Source organism: Nothobranchius furzeri, chromosome 9 (assembly GCF_043380555.1).
Source record: "Nothobranchius furzeri strain GRZ-AD chromosome 9, NfurGRZ-RIMD1, whole genome shotgun sequence".
In the NCBI taxonomy this organism is placed as follows: Eukaryota; Metazoa; Chordata; class Actinopteri; order Cyprinodontiformes; family Nothobranchiidae; genus Nothobranchius; species Nothobranchius furzeri.
The window spans coordinates 65,177,257-65,198,857 of record NC_091749.1 but is presented as its reverse complement, the minus strand read 5'-3'; the positions used below and the strand labels follow the sequence as shown (position 1 = coordinate 65,198,857).

The 21,601-nt window shown below is 42.2% G+C and overlaps 1 protein-coding gene across 3 annotated transcripts in view; it reads right to left on the bottom strand.

Annotated features, from left to right (window-relative positions):
- LOC107381573 (SH3 and multiple ankyrin repeat domains protein 2) overlaps nucleotides 1-21,601 on the bottom strand; it is a 269,418-nt gene that overhangs the window by 23,547 nt on the left and 224,270 nt on the right. For all 3 annotated transcript variants that reach the window (XM_070555052.1, XM_070555054.1, XM_070555053.1), the window contains 2 exons: nucleotides 1,850-1,985; nucleotides 1,061-1,141 (listed from right to left, as the gene is read on the bottom strand). In XM_070555052.1, the coding sequence (XP_070411153.1) occupies nucleotides 1,061-1,141; nucleotides 1,850-1,985 (217 nt within the window). The remainder of the gene's footprint in view (nucleotides 1-1,060; nucleotides 1,142-1,849; nucleotides 1,986-21,601) is intronic.

The window sequence follows — 21,601 nt, the reverse complement described above, 5'->3', positions numbered from 1 at the left end:
TTAAAAAAAATAAAAGCAGGACATGGAGCTCTCAGACAGGCAATGTATCCTCAAGAGACAAGCTTTTATTTTGAATCATCCTTGAGGTGCTCGATCCACCTGGCTGCTGATGAGCTGAGTTCACCAACATGTCAACACCGCGGCTGTTTGGATCAGAGGTGAATCGTGGGACTAAAGTCAGAACATCCTGAGGATTTAAAACACAACAGCAAGGATACAAATGTATCCTGGGCCAGAGCAGAGCAACTGGATGGCAATGCTAATAAAACTAGCACTGTTGTGCTAATAACCAGGTCAAGGTAGTCAGGAGTTAAAACCTTCTGAGGCTCCAGGAGCAGAAACACTCAGAACCTGATGCTCAGAGCTTTAGATTTAAGGTTTTTCTGCACATTTCTCAGACTAAACGGTTGCCAGAACGTGAAAAGAAAAACCAGAGCGGATGGCGAAATGGTTCTTCTCCATCTTCATCCAAACGCCTCTTTATACCCAGTCACACCTTAAACAAACTCGAACCAAAGCTGGAACACTGACAACTTTCAGTCAATGAACAAAACAAACAAAGTTCCAACTAAATCAGATTCCTCCCCCCTCAGCATCCACGAGTCATCGTCCAATCTCGTCACACAATCGCTGACAACCCAGTTTGTTGGGAGGAGTTAGGATGACTCTCTCACACACACACACACACGCACGCACGCACGCACGCGCACACACACACACACACACACACACACACAACCAGACGTTCAAACACTAATATTGTGAGTTTAGCAGCACCAACAGAAGCATCTGGGAGCAGAGCGCCTTCATGCATGATGGCCGACGAGCAGCAGAAGCAGATTTCTGCTTTCATCAAGTCAAATTAAAGCTTCAATCATCCGACGAGAGGTGACGGTGCAGCGGCCAGACTTAAAGGTCGTGCAGCTTTAACTGCTTACCTTTATCCACTTTGTTGGATTAGCCAATCAATGAAGAACAAGGGGAGGAACAAAAACAGGATAAGCTGTTAGACGCTGACCTTCTGGTTCTGTAATTAAAACACAAACCAAGATGCTCTTACCGAGTTCCTCCAGCTCCGAGGTCATGGACTTGGAGCGCATTGAAAGTGCAGTGGTGGGGGCTCTCTTTGGGGGTGGGGGAGCTGAGGACAATGACAGAGGAGCAGAAACATATTTTATTTTTAATCTGAGTTCAACACCATAACAGTCACACGTCTCCAGGCTGGTCTGAGAACAGCTGGGGAGGAGCGGGTGGGGCGGATGGTCCGAACTTCCTTGAACGAGGATGGAGTTTTACTCGTTTTGGTCAAATTTAGAAAATGTTAAGTTACACCCGACAGAAGGTCAGTTAGTGTGAAGAGCAACTCTCTGCTGGCCGGCTCCAGAGTCAGAGAGGTTCCGGTGTTTGCTGATGCTAATTATCCGTAGCGGCCATCTTGAAACAGGTTTATTCCAAACGTTAATCAGCTGTAGATGTTCATCGTGTTATGTATGACTGAAGGTTTCATTAAATCTTAAAGATGTACTTAATAAAAGCAAAATGATAAAATCATAACTTCCAAAAGTCGTAAAAGTTGTTTTTAACTGATTTTCTAGTTTTCCGTTTTCCATATTTGAATAAAATATAGAAGCTGTAAAACTTTGGCTTTAGAACGTAGACGTGTTTTCTCCTCGTGGTTTAACTGATGAATAGAAGGATGTTATTCTGACGTCCCATCCATGAATGCTCGGCGTTTTAACACCAGAACTCCCATCATTGATGCACGGCGGCTGCTCCACACCTGAACATCATCATAACCTCTGAAGCTCTCCGAGTCATCAGGATGCTTGAACTCAAAACTCTGTTGTACCTTTTTTGCGTGCCGTGTCCTCGGGGTCCAGATTCCGGCTCACCGTCACCACCTTGATGAGGAGTCGGTTACCACCTTGGCGGATCATGTTGACCACCTGCCTGTGGCCCACCTTCACCACATTTTCCTGGTTTACCTGCAAGAAAAACACAGTGGGCATTAATGGACCATACATTCCCCAGGACTCTCAAAGCTGTGTAAGATACTGGCTGATAAAGATCTGAACCCGGAACCATCCATAGGCTCTACAAAGAATGGCCAGGCAGGATTTAGATGTTAGAAAGACAGCAGCAGCTCAGATCAGAAGTGATTCCTCACAAGGTCTGCAGAAGCACACCAGCTTCTCCAGATGGACTCCAGCAGCAGAAGACCACACCAGGTGTCTCTCTTGTAAGCTGAGAACAGGAAACTGAAGCTACAATTCCCAAAGGATCACTAAAACTGGACCAGAAGAAACTGGAGAAAACTTTCCTGGTCTGATGTGTCTGGATTTCAGCTGTCTGGTAAGAATTTGGTGTCACCAACATGGAAGCATGGATCCATCCTGCCTGGCATTAATGCTAGAGGCTGCTGGTGGTAGTGCTCTAGACCCACTTTGGTATGGCGCGGTATGGGGGCCAAAATTAAGACTACTGCCCAGCAGCAGGAGGCTATAGAGCTCCGGACCCACGTGACTCTCAGTTAGTGGACGTCATTTTGGCATGCAAAAAAGGTAAACAAACACGGATGTAACCATGAACATGAACGGGATCCGCTTGGATTTTACTTCGTCGGAGTTTACTTCACACTTTAAAACGGAAGAAATCGTTTTATATAGTCAGAAATTAAATAGACTAAACATCTCCGACCCTTACCGTGCCCCTGGGATACTTTTTAAAAATGCCAGAAGCTGTCGTAGCGGACTTCTTTCCGGCACAACACCGGACCTGGCCGGGGAAACCCCTTGGGATTCCCCCGGCCGGAGGAGCTGGGGAGAAGGTCTGGGACTCTCGACTCTACTGCCCGCTCCGACGCCAGAAGCTGTCGCAGCGGGCTTCTTACCGGCACAACACCGGACCTGACCGGGGAACCCCTTGGGATTTACCCGGAGGAGCTGGCTCCGGCGGCTGGGGAGAGGGAAGTCACGCTACTGCCCCCGCAACCCGACTCCGGATACGCGGATGAAAATGGATGGATGGACGGACAAATAACAGATTTACACGTAAGTAGTCTCGGTGAGACAGATAATAGCAATCCAAAGTGCTTTTTATGTGTGATCTGACAATTGATCAACCATTGCTTATAAATTAAATACAGCTTAGCCGGTTAATTGCTGTCATCATAAAACACGGAAACGGCAGCACTCAGAACTCACGAGGCAACGTTTTACGTGACATTTACTTGTTGCTATGAGTAATAAGACAGAAAAAGCCACGCCAAAATAAGTTTAGGAAGCCCACTAAGAATCATAGTAAAAGCATTTAAAATAAATACCATACACAGTTGAGGAAACGTTGGTTTAAGTACCTGATATGAAGCGGTCGCTGCATAAGCGAAAACCTTTACTCTCGGGATCCCACAGTTTCATTTTAGCCCGGTCACTAGCGCGTTTTATTACAATGATCCAACGTTTGCGGCGCTCCGGATCTTGGGGAATCCAGTAGATGGCTCATTCCTTATGTCGTCCGCGTCTGTTCAGAATCCTGGGGCACAACAGGAATCTACCATATTTCCCGTTTGATTGAGTTTTCTGACAATAACAAATAGTCCAGCTGCCGGCTTCTGCGTGCCAATATGGCGCCGTTTCGATTTGAACTGTTGCATGCCGGGAAAAGTGACGTCAACTCCCGGAGCTCTATATAAATGCTGAAGCAAACTACCGACCTGATTAATGATAAGCTGGCGCCGGTAACTGAGAGGCTGGTGCTGCTTACTGAGAAAAAGCACCTTTACCGGCATTACTACTAGATACGCTAGGGACTAGCAGCCCTCGGCTGGTCATTGACTGGTTCAAACACTCCCTCTGCTGTCTATTAGCTTGGATAGGTTAGCTTTAGCCTATACGGGCTGGTGTTAGCATTGGAGAGGCTAGCCATTAGCGTGCCTAGGCTGGCCACTAGCTGGATTTCCTACCCCCTTGACGGACTATTAGCATGGATAGGCTGGCGTTAGCATCGGAGAGGCTAGCCATTAGCGTGCCTAGGCTGGCCACTAGCTGACTAGTGACTCTCTGAGACATGCTAATGGCTAGCCTCTCCGATGCTTACGCCAGCCTATCCATGCTAATGGTCTGTCGAGGAGGTAGGAAATCCAGCTAGTGGCCAGCCTAGGCACGCTAATGGCAAGCCTCTCCAATGCTAACACCAGCCCGTCCAGGCTAACGCTAGCCTATCCAAGCTAAAAGACAGCAAAGGGAGTGTTTGAACCAGTCAATGACCAGCCGAGGGCTGCTAGTCCCTAGCGTATCTAGTAGTAACACCGGTAAAGGTGCTATTCCTCAGTAAGCAGCACCAGCCTCTCAGTTACCGGCGCCAGCTTATCATTCATCAGATCAGTAGTTTGCTTCGGAATTTATATAGCCTCCTGCTGCTGGGCAGTAGTCTTAGTTTTGGCCCCCATACCGCGCCGTACTTTGGAGCCCTCAGTACCACCTGAGCTTGGTTTAAACACCACAGCCTTCCTGAGTGTTGGTGCTGACCATGTCCGTCCCTTTATGACAACATGGACCCATTTTCTGAAGCCACTTCCAGCAGGGTCATGCACCATGTCACAAAGTTCAGATCATCCCTAACTGGTTTCTATAACATGATCATAAGTTCTGAACTCCAACAGCCTCCACAGAGACAGATCTCAGCCTATTCCAGAACCTTTGGGATGTGGTGGAATGGGAGATTCCCATCATGGATGAAACTTATGCTGTCCTGTCAGAACCCCTGAAGAACGTTAACCTTCATGACTCCATGAGTTTTATTACCTTAAATTCAAACCAATTGTGTGTGAATGTTTGCCTGCATGGGTAAATGACTGTTTGTGTTGTAAAGCACCTTGGGGGGTTGTAGAACCCTAGAAGGCACTGTATAAAAACAGGCCATTAAGTGCAAGTTTTATGGCTCAGAACCAAAGGAGACTACATTACGGCTACATGAATCAAACAGTTTATAAAACGTTCTGACATGTCTCGCGTATCTGGGTCAACACGACCTGGAAACCTCCCACATGAGCTCCTAACACCCGTTTGTTTTTGCCCCTTCCATGAATGTCCACACTGTGTGCTTCCGTATATCTTATTATAGACCCTACAGCTACAGCTCTCATTCAAGTCATTTGTTTAAACGTGACAATAAATCTGATTCTGGCAAAAACCAAGAGCTACAGGAAACAGGCCGGAGATTCAACAGAAGGATAAATCCCCCTCATTCCCTTTTTAACAGGAAGTGCCCTCTCACAGAACCAAAGTGGTGCTTTCAGCCTGGACTGTCTAGGGCCACGTCACACGCCTGAACCACAAATCCACCTGATGATGAAATCAAACCTCACCTTTAGAACAGGAGGTCTCAGCCAGTGTGACATGCACAGATAAGCTAGCAATGCTAACAACAGGGTATCTGCAGGTTTAAGGGAGCCAAATTTAAGACTTTTTAAGACCCTTTTTAAGGCCACTTTGACCAAATTTAAGCAATTTTTTAAATTAAATTTAAGCTATAATTTCCAGCTATTGCCTGGAACCGGTGCTAACCACGTCGCGAACGTGGGATTAGCCATCCAGTTACCATTAAACTTGCACTTCCCCATGGTGCAAGCTCCCACTAGCTAATGTGCTCATCTAAAAATAGCCCCCTTTCACAACCAGCTGAATGTGTACGGTTCCGCTTACGCCAACATCATACACAAAAAATGCTGAACACTAACTAGAAATTCAAGAAAATTTTATAGTAATAAAAGAATTTTGTTTATTGGGTTTTTGGTGTTTTAAGACCTTTGGAAACTGTATTTAAGGATTATTTGTCATTTTTAAGGATTCTTAAGGCCTTAAATTTGGAAAAGCAAATTTAAGACTTTTTAAGGACCCGTGGATACCCTGTAACAAGTGTCTCTCCTCTCCAGGATGAACGTTAACTGCTGTGTTAGCATCTCTACCTCCTCTGTTTGACCTGTAGTTTCATCATTTAAAATGAGATTTTTCTTGCAAAAGACAAAGACCTTCAGCCATAAGACGACTTCAATCAAGCTGCTAGAAGCTTCCATTAAAAAGCTCCATAGAAATGCTAATAAGCGTGAGCTTTCTTTTGCTAATCTTCACCATCGTAGCTTTAATGATGATGAGCAGCAGCTGCTGACCACACATTAGGATTCATAGACCACCAGAATAAGTCAGAACCCAAGTGTGTGTGTGTGTGTGTGTGTGTTCACATCCAGCTTGTGTAAAACTGCAGCTCAACCTCACACTCTTACCCGTTTCCTAGCCGAATGAATCGACATGCACACTTTCTGCTTCTGAACATGCGCATGCACGGCTCTGAGATACTCTTTGATCTTGTTAAGACTGTTCTAATTGAATCTGAGCCCTGCTCCACCACCGCTCTTCATCTCGGCCACGCCTTTTTTTCTTCCAGATGAGGAAGACGAGGGGTCAGAGGAGGAGCTGAACTGGAGGGGGTCGCTGGAATAAACTGGCATCATGATGGTAAATATTTAAATAATCAGGAGACGCTCTGATGCGGCTTGACCTTGTGCACTCTTCATCAGGCCGAAAAACATCAGTCCTCTTGTAGATGCAGCCTTATATAATCTTCTGTCTTTTTACTGGATTATGTAACTCTGCTGGAAGGATGGCCACACACAGACTTACACACACTTACGTGAATTTAGATGCACACTTGTGAATCTTTTCTCGTGGATTTATAGCAGAGACGACTCGGAGAAGACGGGAACAATAATAGCAGGGCAACAGAAAGTAGCGTTAGCTTCAGGGCTTTTTGATTTTATGTCTTCTGTTGAAATTAAAATATATTTTCCTTCATATAATCTCTTTATTCTCACTCAGCGGCAACGGAGGAGGAGCTGCTTTGTCCTGATTTCATCTTCAGTCGTTTGCTTTGTTTTATACAGAAATCACATTTGATATGAAGGAAGCTGAAAAATAAAGTGTCATGTGACATTTAGCCATTATTAAAACATTTCAGCCAAGCTTCGTATCCACTGTAGATTGCTTCCTGAAGAGCCTACATTTAAAGAAACAAAGTTTATATCCTTCACGATTAATGAGCTAACCACTAGTCTGCGTGTGTGCAGCCGAGATTATCAACATCTTTCACTGTCAGCGTTATTACACAGGAAATATGAAGAACTTCCTGCTGATTCTACAGCTGCTTTACCGAATCTGCTAAACAAGCTACATTCCTGCAAACTTGGAGGGTGTGAAAAAGGTGACAACTACAACCAAATATAACCCAAATTTAAAAAGACATTTTTTCTTTTTTATTTTTCATTAAATTGATCCTAAAATTTTTTAAATAACACAAGAAAATTAACAAACCTGGAAAAAACTGAATGAAAAATATGGAACTTCTGTAAAAACTTACATCATTATGTGAAATGGTTTTTGTAAATGTATTGTTATAGAGCCACGTTTGTTTAAAATGTGAAAAACTGATGGAGGTTATTTTTGTAATAAATAAATTAGATTAAAAATGACAACAGGACTCATTGATGCATCCATACGGAGCGCCGCGGTCCAAACATTCCCCTGAGAGTCGGATCAATATGTCTGTTATCAGTTTCATCAAGTCAATCAGCAACATCGATGTGTTTGTAGTCAGCAAGTCGAGTGTGAAGGGGATCGTTAAACGCAAATATGGCACACACACACACACACACACACACACACACACACACACACACACACACACACACACACACACACACACACACACACACACACACACACACACACACACACACACACACACACACACACACACACACACACACACACACTGAACGTCACTGCTTCAAATACATTCCATAGTAGTCTATGGACACATACAATCTGATTTACTGAAAATATTTTAAATGCCGTCTCTCACAGTGGGAATGCACCTACAATGTGAATTTCAGACTTTTCCGCTCCTAAGTGAGAACTTGTAAAAGTGCAGGGTGTTCAAATATTTCTGGTCCAAATTGTATAATATTTAGAACATTTGCCTCGTTCCTGGAGCTACCTTCTCTGCAGGCACCAACAGCAGCTTCTGACTGTTTTTGTTTGTTTCATCGACCAAACAACAACAGGAAGTCCTCTGGAGGAACATCCAAGTCCTCTCCAGGATCAACTACCTTGTTCCTGAGCTGGTGCTCCCTCCTCTAACACACAGGTCTCTTTCACCAGCCCCCCCCCAGCCCCCACTGAGTGCCCCCATGTCCTCCCTCAGCCCTGAACTCCATCTCAGACTCTACTTCTCCCGACTTTCTTCTCAGAAGCAGCTTATCTCTGTGTACACACTACGACCCAACATCCCCCTGGTTGCTAGGCGACAGTTGCCCTGCGATACCACTGGAGGTGGGAGAGAAGCCAAGGATGCCATCAGTGCTTTGGGTTGGGGGGGGGGGGGGAGTCCTGTACCATTCCTTCAGTTAACGGGGGGTTAATGTGAGGAGGTAAGACTGGCTTCAGTGGGTTTTTACAGCAGATGTTTTAAAATAAAAGCAGCTGAACGCGCCGCGGGCTCCGAGCGCTGCTCCTAAAAATACATTATTTATAGGAAACAGCACTTTTGCTCTGAGTTATTTTAAGACTGAATATCATGTGCTGTGTGTGTTGATCTGGGAGGTTTGTGTACACAAAGCAGCTTATGGGAGACATCCATGATTTCTGCTGAGATAAAAGTGAGTAAACAGCTGAAGGGAACTGGTGGTGATGATGAAGTGGAGCAGACCTGAGCTCATTTTGACCCTCTGATGTTAACCACTACATGCAGGTACAGTCTGTGAATTCATCTGCACACCTTCAGCAAGACTTCAGAGGAGCTGCAGATCAGGTGACCTGATTATCAGCTCATCATCAGGCTGAACCTTTCTATAAGGGGCAGGAATTTGATGAGTTTGCAGCTCTGGAGCATACGAGTGTGTGTTAACCATAAAGAGAAAATACATCAGTAAAAAACTTCAGAAAGGTGACTGCTCCTGCGCATCCATCTTGGGAGGGTCAAAGGTCATTTGGAGTCAAATATTCTACTGAGAGAAGGTGAAAAACATTTCAAAGGTCAAAAAAATGACAAAAGCAGACACTACAGATGTAAGTTAGTTACAGGTTAAAGGTACAAGCAGCAAAGACTTTCTTCTTTCTAAAACAACATGGCTGCTCAGATCAGGCCATTTAAGTCTGAACAAGCCGCAAAGGTTCTGAAACCATGACCAAAGGTCATCGTGCCATAATGCACATGAGCAGATTTGGTCGAACACTTGGAGATCCCAGCTGTCAGCACGGTGGTAGGGCTAGGGATGCACAATTTATTAACATCAATATCGGTATCGGCCAATGTTGGTCATTTTTTAATATACCGGTATCGAGTTCAATATTTTTCCATCTGGTTTTCGTTTGTGTATTCAGAGGGTGAGAGGGGGTGCTGAAGTGTAATTGTTTAGTCACAGTAATCATGTCAGAAGTGTAAATGTGTGTGTACATAACACACACACACACACACACACACACACAACACACACACACACACACACACACACACACACACACACACACACACACACACACACACACACACACACACACACACACACACACACACACACACACAGGAATCCCTCTGAGAATAGATGAATGGAAACGTAAAGGATCTGATGATCACAACTAATTGATTTCTTTAGTAGAAACATCCAGCTGGTTGGAGGCACATTTCAGTTTTCCTGTTCGGGCAAAAAATGTTCATGTTGCCCATAAAGTCTGTAATCCAGCTGTGATCCAGAGCAGGTGAATCGGTGTGAAAACACACCAAAATGATTCAAGAGCAGGAATAAATCAACTGTCAACACATTCTGTCTGTGAGCCTAAAGCTGCACCAGCCTGCTGATTTCACAGCTTTTCATTTAAACAATCACGTCTCCTCTGGGTTTTCATCCACTCTAAAACTAAATGTTAGAGACACACCTCACCATCTGAGGGTTAAAAAAGGTTTAGAAAAATGCACACAGGAACTTTTTCTATAAAGCTGAAAATATTTTCAGTCACGTGGACATAAAACTCACCGTTAAACTGGAATAAGTTCAGTTAAATCCTGTCCTGATCAATCCTGACAGAGAACATTTATCATATAGATGACATTAAGTATAGGCAAGGCAGCTTTATTTGTATAGAACATTACATACACCGAGGCTGCACAGGCCTGGGGTCTTGCATGTTCTCCCTGTGCATGCGTGGGTTCTCTCCGGGTACTCCGGCTTCCTCCCACAGTCCAAAAACATGACTGTTAGGTTGACTGGTCTCTCTAAATTGTCTTTAGATACGATTGTGTGCATGCATGGTTGTTTGTCCTGTGTGTCTCCGTGTTACCCTGCAATGGATTGGCAACCAATCCAGGGTGTACCCTGCCTGTTTGCCTGAAGAATGCTGGTGATAGGCACCAGCCCCCCGCGACCCTGAGTGGATAAGCCGGTATAGAGCATGGATGGATTTCATACACAGAAGAAATTCAATGCGCTTTCCAGTTGCAAGACCAGCAAAAACATATAACAAACAAATCAACGTGACAACATAAAACAGCAGATTATAAAATCCAAGTTAAAAACACACAATTAAAATTAGATGTAAGAAAAAAGATAAAAAGGCAAAGTTAAAGGGTGAGCAGTTACAGTGCAGAAGGTGAGGCATAAGAAACAATCGTTCACAGGCCGATGAATAAGTGAAAGTTATCAATTTTGATTCAAACGTTTCTAGAGTTGGAGCACATTTGAGTTCATAAGGAAGCTAATTCCATCTGTGCAGCATAGTAGCTAAAAGCAGCTTCACCCTGTTTGGTTCTGACCCGCAATTTTATCAGCTGACTGCTTGCTGAGGATCTCAGAGCCCTGCTGGGCATTTACACAGGAAGGAAATCTAACATGTATTTTGGTCCCATGCCATTGAGTGATTTATAAACTGGCAGTAGCACTTTGAAATCGGTTTAGTTGTTTACTGGTAACCAGTGTAGAGATTTAAGAACAAGAGTGATGTGCTCACTTCTCTTGGTCCTTGTTAAGACTCTAGCAGCAGCATTCTGAATAAGCTGATGTTGCATCACAGCTTTTTTGGGAAGACCAGTCAAAAGACCATTCAATTATGACACCAAGATTTCTAACCTGGGTCTTTGTCTTTATTCCTCTGGAGCCAAGCTGAGTAATGACCTCCATTCTATCCTTCTTACTTTCCAAGAATAACTTCAGTCTTGTCTTTGTTAAACTGAAGAAAGTTTGACTGCATCCAATCCTTAAAGAGCAAGTCACCCCCAAATAAACTTTTTTTTTGTGATAAACTAAATAAACAAGTGTCTATTCGTGCTGCAGACACGTGTCGTCAATAATTGGGCAATTCAGTGCATCTTAGTTAAAATTTAAATATTCTGCCTAAAACTGTCAGTGTTGTGCCGCTGTCAGGTAAAAACTCTGCACTGTATTTGAATTTAAATCTGCCACCGCTATTGGCTAAGAGGTATGCTATGATGTAAACTGGTACATTATGATCTCACAATGCTGTCGTGAGCCTGTGTGTATTTGTTAGCAGCTCCGCCTTCTCGGTCTGCCAGGCAACAGCATTTGTTGCTTTTTTCAAACATGAAGTGGAAGTGGAGTTAGACTCTGGTAGGGGTTGACTTGCTCTTTAACTTGCTCCAAACACTGACGGAGTGAGTCTAGGGGACCACAATCACTAAATGATAAAGCTAGGTAGATCTGGGTGTCATCTGCATAACTATTATAGGTAATGTTATTGTATATGGCCTGACCCAGGGGGAGCATGTAGAGAGTGAAGAACAGTGGTCCAAGAACTGAACCTTGAGGGACACCGCATGTCATGCTGATCAGCTTTGATTTGTGATCACCAATAGAAACAACTAAACCCCTGTCTTTTATAATCCCACCCATTCAATGAGCCTAGAAAGAAGGAATATTGTTCATAAATCTAGTGATGCATTGAACTTTAGTGTGCATGGAGTTAAAACTTCACTGAAAGATGTTTTGATCAAATCCTGAAAAATGTACAATGGTTCTGTTAATCAGAGCCCAGAGAAAAAAAACTCAACTAGAAACATCAGGTTTTAGCACAGTTTCTATAAAGTTAACGAGGGACAGAAGATTCAGCAAGAGAATGAATTCCAGGAACAACTTTCACATAGGTCTCAGGTTTGAAACTGAGATTCTCAAAACTCCTTCAAAACAGAAACAGAAGAATTTGAGATTGTTCCTGAGATATCAAAACAGATAAAGAACATTTTACTTGTAAAACAAGACAAAGGCATTTTAATACCAAAGTGCAGCACACAGATACGGAATGCATCATCTCAGCAGAATAATGAATCAGTTGGTTGATTAGTCATGTCTGCTCTGACATCACCATCATCTGCTGATTATGTCTTCCATACGGTGAATGAACACAGGCAGCTGTATCAGTGCAGCCGCAGAGGAAGGATGCTTTTATTAACTGTTGATGTTTGTTTAATTGAAGCAATTATATTATAATAAATTAATAAATTATAACAAAAACAGGAAAGAAGACTGTTCAGAAGCAGCAGAGCTGCAAAGCCATCGCTGATCAACATCAGCAGCACAAAAATGTCTCTGGGTCAGAATTACAGCTTGATACTGTCACGTCATAAACTCTCAGACAGGCGGAGAAACAGGCGACAAGCATACCTGTTACCTGCATAAGCCTGCACCAATCTGCGATGATTCCAAATTTAACACACTCGTAGTTTATAAACCAGAAGACTGATTTATGTAAAAGTTGCCCAAAATGTACCTAATAAGATTAGCTTAATAAGCCAACAAACATTTGGCTTCTGATCCCGCTGCACACACAGAAAATCAGCTTCCAGCAGGCGTTAGTAGGTCAAGGATGAGCCAGCCTGTAATCCATCAGCAGCACCAAAACACACCTCATGCAGAGTCATAGATCAAACAAATATGCAAAAATAAAACATAAATAAAGATTCCAAACTTTATTTTCATGCAAATTTATTTTGTCCCCGTGTTTAGAAGACTACTTATGATGTTTAGGATGTAAAATGACCTCCAAATAGAAAGAAGTTGATCTCTAAATGACATTTCCTATGTTTCCATTCAGATGTTTACTCTGCTAACTGATCAAACACCTTCTCACCAGGATGCAGCAGATGTCATACAGAAAAAAACAAAGCTAGCTTGGCTTTTCTCTGACTGTGCACATTTGCAGATGATGTGATGTCATATCTGAAGGGTGCAGGTAGCATATGAGCCCATCAATGACGACATTCCCATTTAATCCCTGGATCTGAGTCAAAACAACCTTCTGGTAAAAATGATTCCTCTTTACTGACAAAACAAATGAAATTCTCATTAAAACTGAGTTAGAATTAAATTTAACCACTGACCCCCAGCTATTTATATAATGGAAGTTATTTAAATAAACACATCAGACAACATCTTACTCCTTGTAATGTCCAGCAATGCTCAGTTTTCACCTAAAAACTGACCTACATGCCACCGGTCACCGGAAGACAAATTCCATTTTCTGAGGTGGATTTCACATTCTACCTTCCAACAAGCAACAAGGTTCTGCAAACCTTGTTGTCGTTTCAAGAGGAACACGATGTCAGCCTGCGTTCCCAAACAAAGCCTTCTTCTGATAACTCGGCAGGATTTCTCATGCCTCTGAATAAAGTGACTATTTTCAGCTCATATGAGATAATCGATCGTGAAATGAATGAACAAATGTTATATGAAATGATCAATAATGTTTTGATTAATCTGTGCTTAAATTAATAGGGTTAATTAATCTGTGCTTAAATCACTGTGGTTGAAATGAAACATTTTGGTGTGATCAGTAATGTTGGTTTAACAAGTGAATCACTATTTTCTGACAGCTCACACACTCAGACACGTGACGATGACAAGGTTAGGCTAATATCCTGACACATTGCTTTCTGTTCCACAAACCAGAACATCCTGTATCTGAAAGAGGTGTGACGCTCTGAGGTTGGCTTGTGTACAGCCCTCAACATGGCACGTCCCGAATGGCCAAGTAAATCATAATATGAGAATATTAAAACAGAATCACTTACAGTGATTCAGCACTTCAACTTCCAGCTTCCAGCATCCTGTGAGATTCAGCGTGCAGTTCTAGAGAAAACTACGGACAGGCCATCCGTAGCGGACACTCTTTAACCCAAAGCTTTCGACAAGCTAAAAGCTGCCTACAGCTGACACAGTAAAACGGTTCCTATTCAGAAACAGCTGTTCTAGACACAAACGATTTCATCTATCTGTTGTGATCCGGGAGACGACTCTGGACCGACCTGCTCGTACTGCGGTCTTTTCTACAACTTCGGTACCTTGGGGTCACCCGACCCCTCCAACATCTCGGATCCGAAAGGGAGTCCCCTCAGGGGTACGTAGAACACAGCCAGATTGCGTCGGATGCCGTTTTGATGAGAACCAACTTCATAGTTTAATGCAGACCAAATTCTTTTCACCCAGAACTCATTTTCTTCTACATACAAGGTTCTGATAAACACACACCATTCAATCACCATACATCACATCACATCCCCTTAGACTCATCCATCATAGTAGCCTTGGTTAACTTGTCCTGTTTTATTTGTTTAGAAAATAAATTTCTTATCTGTTATAAACCTGACTCTGTCTGAATTGAGACGAAGTGTGTTTGATCACTGAAAAAGAAAAAGAACCCTAGAATCTTCTGAGTAAACATCCAAAGACCAAGCAGGTTGATATTCTATATTTATATAGAGTATCGCAGCTTATTGCTCATAACTAAAGGTAATATATTAAGCTTAAAATCACAACATTTACCGGTCTACATCCTCGTAACACAAAGTCAGGAATAACACCAGTCAGTCAGCAGTGAGATGTGGGAGTGGCCTAAATGCCCCAGACATCACTTTATCAAAGTACATATTGAGCAGAAGGTCTTTTTTTTCCTGGGAACATGTGCTGGTCTTAACACAAGAACCAGTATCTTCAGAACTCCGAGGCTCAGACAGGAAGTTCTGGATGTTTATTTAGAGATCCAGTTTGAGGAGAAAGGCCTCCTACTGAGGCTGCCGGTGCTAGTTCACTGCACAATGACAGCCGAGTGCTGCGCTGCAGTCCTCAGAGGTTACACACACACACACACACACACACACGCGCACGCACACACGCACACACGCACACACACACACACACACACACACACACACACACACACACACACACACACACACACACACACACACACACACACACACACACACACACACACACACACACACACCTGAGGGCACAGGAGGCAGATGCATCTGCATGGCCAAAGTTGTGAGTTATATAAGAGGGCAAGTACTCTACTCCATCTACCTCCACTGCAGGCACACATGCATAGACAGAAAACACATGTATGCACTGGTTATTCATGCATGTTATGCTTTTGCACCCTAATGCAGATTAAATTTTGAATCTTCTCAAAACAAGCTTCTCTGTAAAATATTTCTAGTTTTTCTACAGCTTTGGTGTTACTGTTCGCACTTTCTGTTTCAAAACTCACATTTAAACATCAGAAACTGAGCAGAAGGTTTAACCAACAATTAAACCATTTTGATTGAGCTGCCGGCAGAGATGGACTCAAAAGTGTTACGTTTCAGCAGCATGAGAGTCATTACTTTTTATAGAAATGTCTGGTTTCTATTTAGAGTTAAATTAAGGGGACATATTATGCAAAACTTACTTTTCCATCTGTGTGTGCTACCGTGTGGGTCTCTACTGTCTCTATAAACACTCCAAATGTGAATAAAATCCACCCATCTGTTTTCTGTCAGATGTTGGTGTCAGGAATATAAAAACAAAAAGCCCTAACACTGTGGCAGATACCCAACAAAAATATTCAGAGAAAAACCAAATATTGTTCTCAAAGGTTGATTTTATTTATCAAGGGAACAAAAATCTAAAACCAACCTGGTCCTCCTTGTTAAATGGTGAATTAGCTGTGATTAACCAGGGTAAAAAAAAAGCTGAGCTTAGCTCCATCTGCAACGCCCAGACCTGTTCCCCATCAGACTTGCAGAATAAAGAAATCACCTCAACAAGAACCTGTCTGGCAACACGAGCAGGCTAAAAGATCTCAAAATCAACACATCATGACCGTTACTGAAGGAATTCAACAACATAAGCCACCTCGGAGAGAGACGTTCTACGAACAACGTTTTTACAGCTATCCTCTTAGATTTTAGGTCTTTATGGAGGAACCTTTTCAGATTCCATTTGCAAAGGCGTCAGGAGACCTTGATAGAGACCGATGTGACAAAACCGCCAGCGACAGTGACGTGTTAATTAAGCGCCACACTCAACAGCAAAATGCCTTGGATTTCCCCCCCTGAATTGATTTGCGTTCTCTAGTTATCGTTAAAAAGATTTTCACACTGCGAGCTATCGAACCCTCTCTGAACCTCTTGGGTCAAAAGGATAGCCAGAATAGCTTTTACTTCCTCATCAGTCCATTTGTCACAGGTTTTGTCCATTTTGCTGTTGTGCTGTAATACCAGAAACTGCAGTTTTTTTTAATGAATAGCAGAGCCCTAAGAAGCAGAAATCTGGCAAGGGGCGTAGCTTATGAGTTCATCAAACACCAATGTCAAATGAGTTCTGATGGCTCAGAGTAGAAGCTAAAACTGTTTCCAGTTCTCATCAGACCTGGTTCCTGAACAATGATACAGGAACTGCAAAAGCTTCCTACAGTCCAAAAGCAGCTATAAGAACCCAGAACTACAGGCTTCACTTGGTTAAGGTCAGAGGTCACGACTCAGCAATTAGGAAGAAGCAAAAATGGCCTCCTGAGGGACTCCCAGGACCAAAACCTCCTCTGACCCCAAAAAACCTCCTGATGATCCCAAATGTTTGTGGGTAAACAATCTGAAGACTGATGAGACAAAAGCAGAACTTTCTGAAAGGTGGGCGACCCGTTCCACCTGGAGTCAAACTAACAACGCCATAGCAGCAGTCAGGCACGGTGGTGGTAGTGTGATGGTCTACGGCTGCTCTGCTGTAACAAATATAAATTCTGCTCCGTAACTGAACATCCTGAAGATGAATGTCTGACCAGGACAGTTTGGTGAGATGTCTTTTTGAAAAACTAGTATTTTTTCTCAGGTTATCTTTGACATCAGAAGGATTTGAGAGACGAAGTCTGCGAGGGTGTACATACTTTTCACAGCTGTGTAAATCACATATCGATGAGGACAAACGCTTATTTAAGCACATTGATTTGAACTTGATCTGAGCACAGATGCATGTGAGAACCAAGCTGCGCGAGCTGATGAAAGATTGATGCTCAGCTGAGCTCTGAAAAATTAATGCTAATGGAAATGTTCTGCTAATGTAGCATGGATGTGAACTCATTCAGGCACCAGAACACAAACTTCTTCACAACGTCACAGAGAAATTCTTTTATGTTTTTATGTGTTTTTTTTTTACTCTCACTATCAATGGAGTAGAAGTGGTGTTTGGATGAAAACTCTCACACGTTCACCTGTCAGAAAAACCTGTCAGATGTCAGTTTATCCACAGAATCCCGCTGGTCATGAGAGTTGACAGGTTCCCACGGTAACCACATCCTCACAATATGCTGGCTACTATGGAACAGAGCAAGGCGATCTGCCAGGTCTCTAAGTCTGAGGCGAGTGTTTCTGCTGACTGGTTTTACAGCACCGCTGCTGGAGAGGAACCAGTAGCTTGACACCAGATTTACTCCCATTTAGACACTTTTAAACTTGTTAAATATCCATTTTCAGATGTTACAACAGCACAAATGGACAGCTTTTCATTGAGTCAATGTTATTTTACAAACTGATTTAAGATGCCAAAATAGCTTTATTTATAAACAACTCTAAACCCAATTCAATTAAATTCAATTAAAGTTTATTTATATAGCACCAAATCACGACAAGAGTCGTCTCAAGGCACATCACATAATAAACATTCCAATACAGGTCAGTTCATTAAGCCAATCAGAAAAAAGTTTCCTATATAAGGAACACAGCAAATTGCATCAAGTCACTGACTAGTGTCAGTGCCTTTACAGCAATCCTCATACTGAGCAAGCATACAACGACAGTGGAGAGGAAAACTCCCTTTTAACAGGAAGAAACCTCCAGAGGATTCTGGCTCAGTATAAGCAGCCATCCTCCATGACTCACTGGGGATCGAGAAGACAGAGCAGGCAGGCAGGCAGGCAGGCAGGCACGCACGCACGCATGCACACACACACACACACACACACACACACACAACATATGTACCAAGTAATGTTTCTATGGTTACAATGTGATTTCTAAGTAAATATTCTATTTAGTGAGGGATAAACTTTATTGTATTTATCCTAGTGAATCTATAATTAAACGGGTAAACTAGTAGTAGCACATTCAATGTCAAAGAAAGTAAAGTGTTATTATCAGGAGAGGGAGAATGTTTTAGTGGTTAGCAACAGTGTTCAAGCTGATGGCCCCCTCCATGAGGCCACCACAGCTCAGCAGAACATCACTGTAGCTTCTTCGGGAGAGAAAAACACTTAGAGAAGAAATAAAGTTAATAGCTGAAATTACAGAAAATAATACAGTTAAAGAGCAAATTGTTGAGGAAAGTAGTAGAGTGTGAAAAGTGGTCAGTATGTCCTCCAGCAGTCTAAGCCTATAGCAGCATAACTACAGAGATTACTCTGGATAACCTAGCCTTTTAGATGGAGGCATGTTGGAGGCAGGGCAAGGGAGAGTCGTCTTTACAGACTGTACACTCCACCTCCCTGTACTCCCCCACTTGTCCAGATCTAGGCTAACATCAGATTTTAACCATAGGCCCTATCAAATAAAAATGTTTTAAGCCTATTCTTAAAAGTAGACAAGGTGTCTGCCTCATGCACTAAAGCTGGGAGCTGGTTCCACAAGAGAGGAGCCTGATAGCTAAAAGATCTGCCTCCCATTGTATTTTAAAATATTCTGGGAACCACCAGTAGACCTGCAGACTGAGAGCAAAGTGCTCGGTTAGGAACATATGGAACAATCAGATCACTGATGTATGATGGAGCTTGATTATTAAGAGCTTTATATGTGAGAAGAAGGATCTTAAAATCTATTCTGAATTTAACAGGTAGCCAATGTAGGGAAGCTAAGACAGGAGAGATATGATCTCTCTTTTTAATTCTCATCAGAACTCTAGCTGCAGCATTTTGGACAAGCTGAAGACTTTTAACTACATTCTGTGGACTTCCTGAGAGTAATGAATACAGTAATCCAGTCTTGATGTAATAAATGCATGAACTAGTTTTTCAGCATCACTCCTGGAAAGGATGCTTCTAATCTTAGCAATATTATGAAGGTGCAAAAAGGAAAGCCTACAAACCTGTTTAACCTGGGATTTGAATGACATGTCCTGGTCAAAGATAACACCAAGGTTCCTTACTTTGTTCTTGGAGACTAATTTAATGCCATTCAGGTCAGGTAATTGACTAAGCAATTTCCTTTTCAGAATTTCAGGTCCAAAGATGAGAAATCTTTTCTTTTATTGATTTAAAAGCAGAAAGTTTAGAGTCATCCAATTTTTTTATGTTTTCAAGACAAGTCTGTAATTTAACTAACTGAGTAGGTTCATCAGGGTTAATGGATAAATTCAACAGAGTATCGTCAGCATAACAGTGGAAGTTTATCCCATGCTGTCTAATGATTTTACCAATTGGGAGCATATATATAGTAAAAAGAATTTGCCCAAGCACTGACCCCTGTGGAACTCCACAGGTAACCCTGGAGTATGAAGACGATTTGTCATGTATGTTTACAAAATGAAATCTGTCAGACAGGTAGGATTTAAACCAGCCTAGTGCTGTTCCTTTGATCCCTACAACATGTTCAAGTCTTTCTAAAAGAACATTGTGATCAACTGTGTCAAAGGCAGCACTGAGATCTAACAATACTAGAACAGACACAAGATTCTTATCTGAGGCCATGAGAATATAATTTGTAATGCAGTTTCAGTGCTGTGATACTCTCTAAAACCAGACTGAAATTCCTCAAACAGATCATTAGTGTTTAAATGCTCACATACTTGGATGGCCACTAATTTCTCAAGGACTTTGGATAAAAATGGAAGGTTAGATATTGGTCTATAATTCATTGAGTCATCTGGATCCAGAGAAGGCTTCTTAAGCAACCTTAAAATCCTGTGGTACGTATCCATTTACTAAGGATAGATTGATTATATCTAGAATTGGAGCAGTAACCAAAGGAAATGCATCTTTAAATAATATGGTTGGGACTGGCTCTAAAATGCAAGTTGAAGGTTAGATGAAGCTAATATTTTTGATAACTCTGAAAGCTCAACTGGATCAAAACTGTTCAAACACAGATGAGGTTCTACAGCTACCTCTGATGCTGCCTCACTTACTGAGGAAGAAGAAATCGCATTAGGCAGGATGCTAATGATTTTGTTTTAATAGAATTAATTTAACTTGTGAAAAATCCCATAAAGTTGTTGCTGCTGAGGGTTAAGGGAATAGATGGTTCAGAGCTATGATTCTGTGTAAGTTTGGCAACTGTAATGAAAAGAAATTTAGGATTATTCTCATTCTCCTCAATTAGCGATGAAAAATAAGCAGCTTGTCGAAGCTTATTTTTATAAAGCACACGACTATTTTTCCAGGATAAATAGGATTCCTCCTGGTGTGTAGAGCGCCGTGTTCTCTCCAATTTTCTAGAGTTTTGTTTTAAAGTTCGTAAATGAGAATTAAACCAGGGAGCCAATTTCCTGTGCAAACCTACAAGACTACAAGACAAATATAACCAGAAAATAAAACCTATAACAAGATCAAAACATTTAAAAAAATACAGCTCTACACAAAAACAATTTGCCATCATAAAATCAACAAAGACAAAATGATTTTTAAATCAAGTCAAAGATTAAAAATGATCTCAGATGTCTCAAATAATCTTAATCTCTCAGATGGTGTCAAAGGCTGGGAACAGGGATGAGTTATAAGAACGGATTTAAACTCGGACAGGGAAAAGACCTGCCTGATGTCAGAGGGAAAGTCCTTCCACAGATCTGGAGATACCAGACCAAGGACCAGGAGGGTGAGGGGTGCAACTCCAACAGCTAGGGTGGCCAATGCTGTTTAATGCTTTAAAAGCAAATAAAATATTATTAAATTCATTCTCAAATACCTCTGCAGCCTATGCAAGTAGGCTACAAGAGGAGAAATGTAATCAAACCAGTTAAGAGATGTACAGCAGAATGTTGTCCCCTCTGGAGCAGAGATGCATGATTCACTGACTCCAGTAAAAGTGTGTTACAGTAATCCAGTTGAGTGGATTACAAAGACCAAGATTACTGTTTCAGAGGGCTGCTGTGATAGAACAGGATGTATTTCAGCTAGCTGCCTCAGGTTGAAAACTGCATTTGTGTAACTTTAGTCCAGCATCCATTCTGATCCATAGGGCTGTCCCAGTTAGACTGATGGACTGGGCAAGGACACAAACATCTACATGGTGGTCTCAGTGG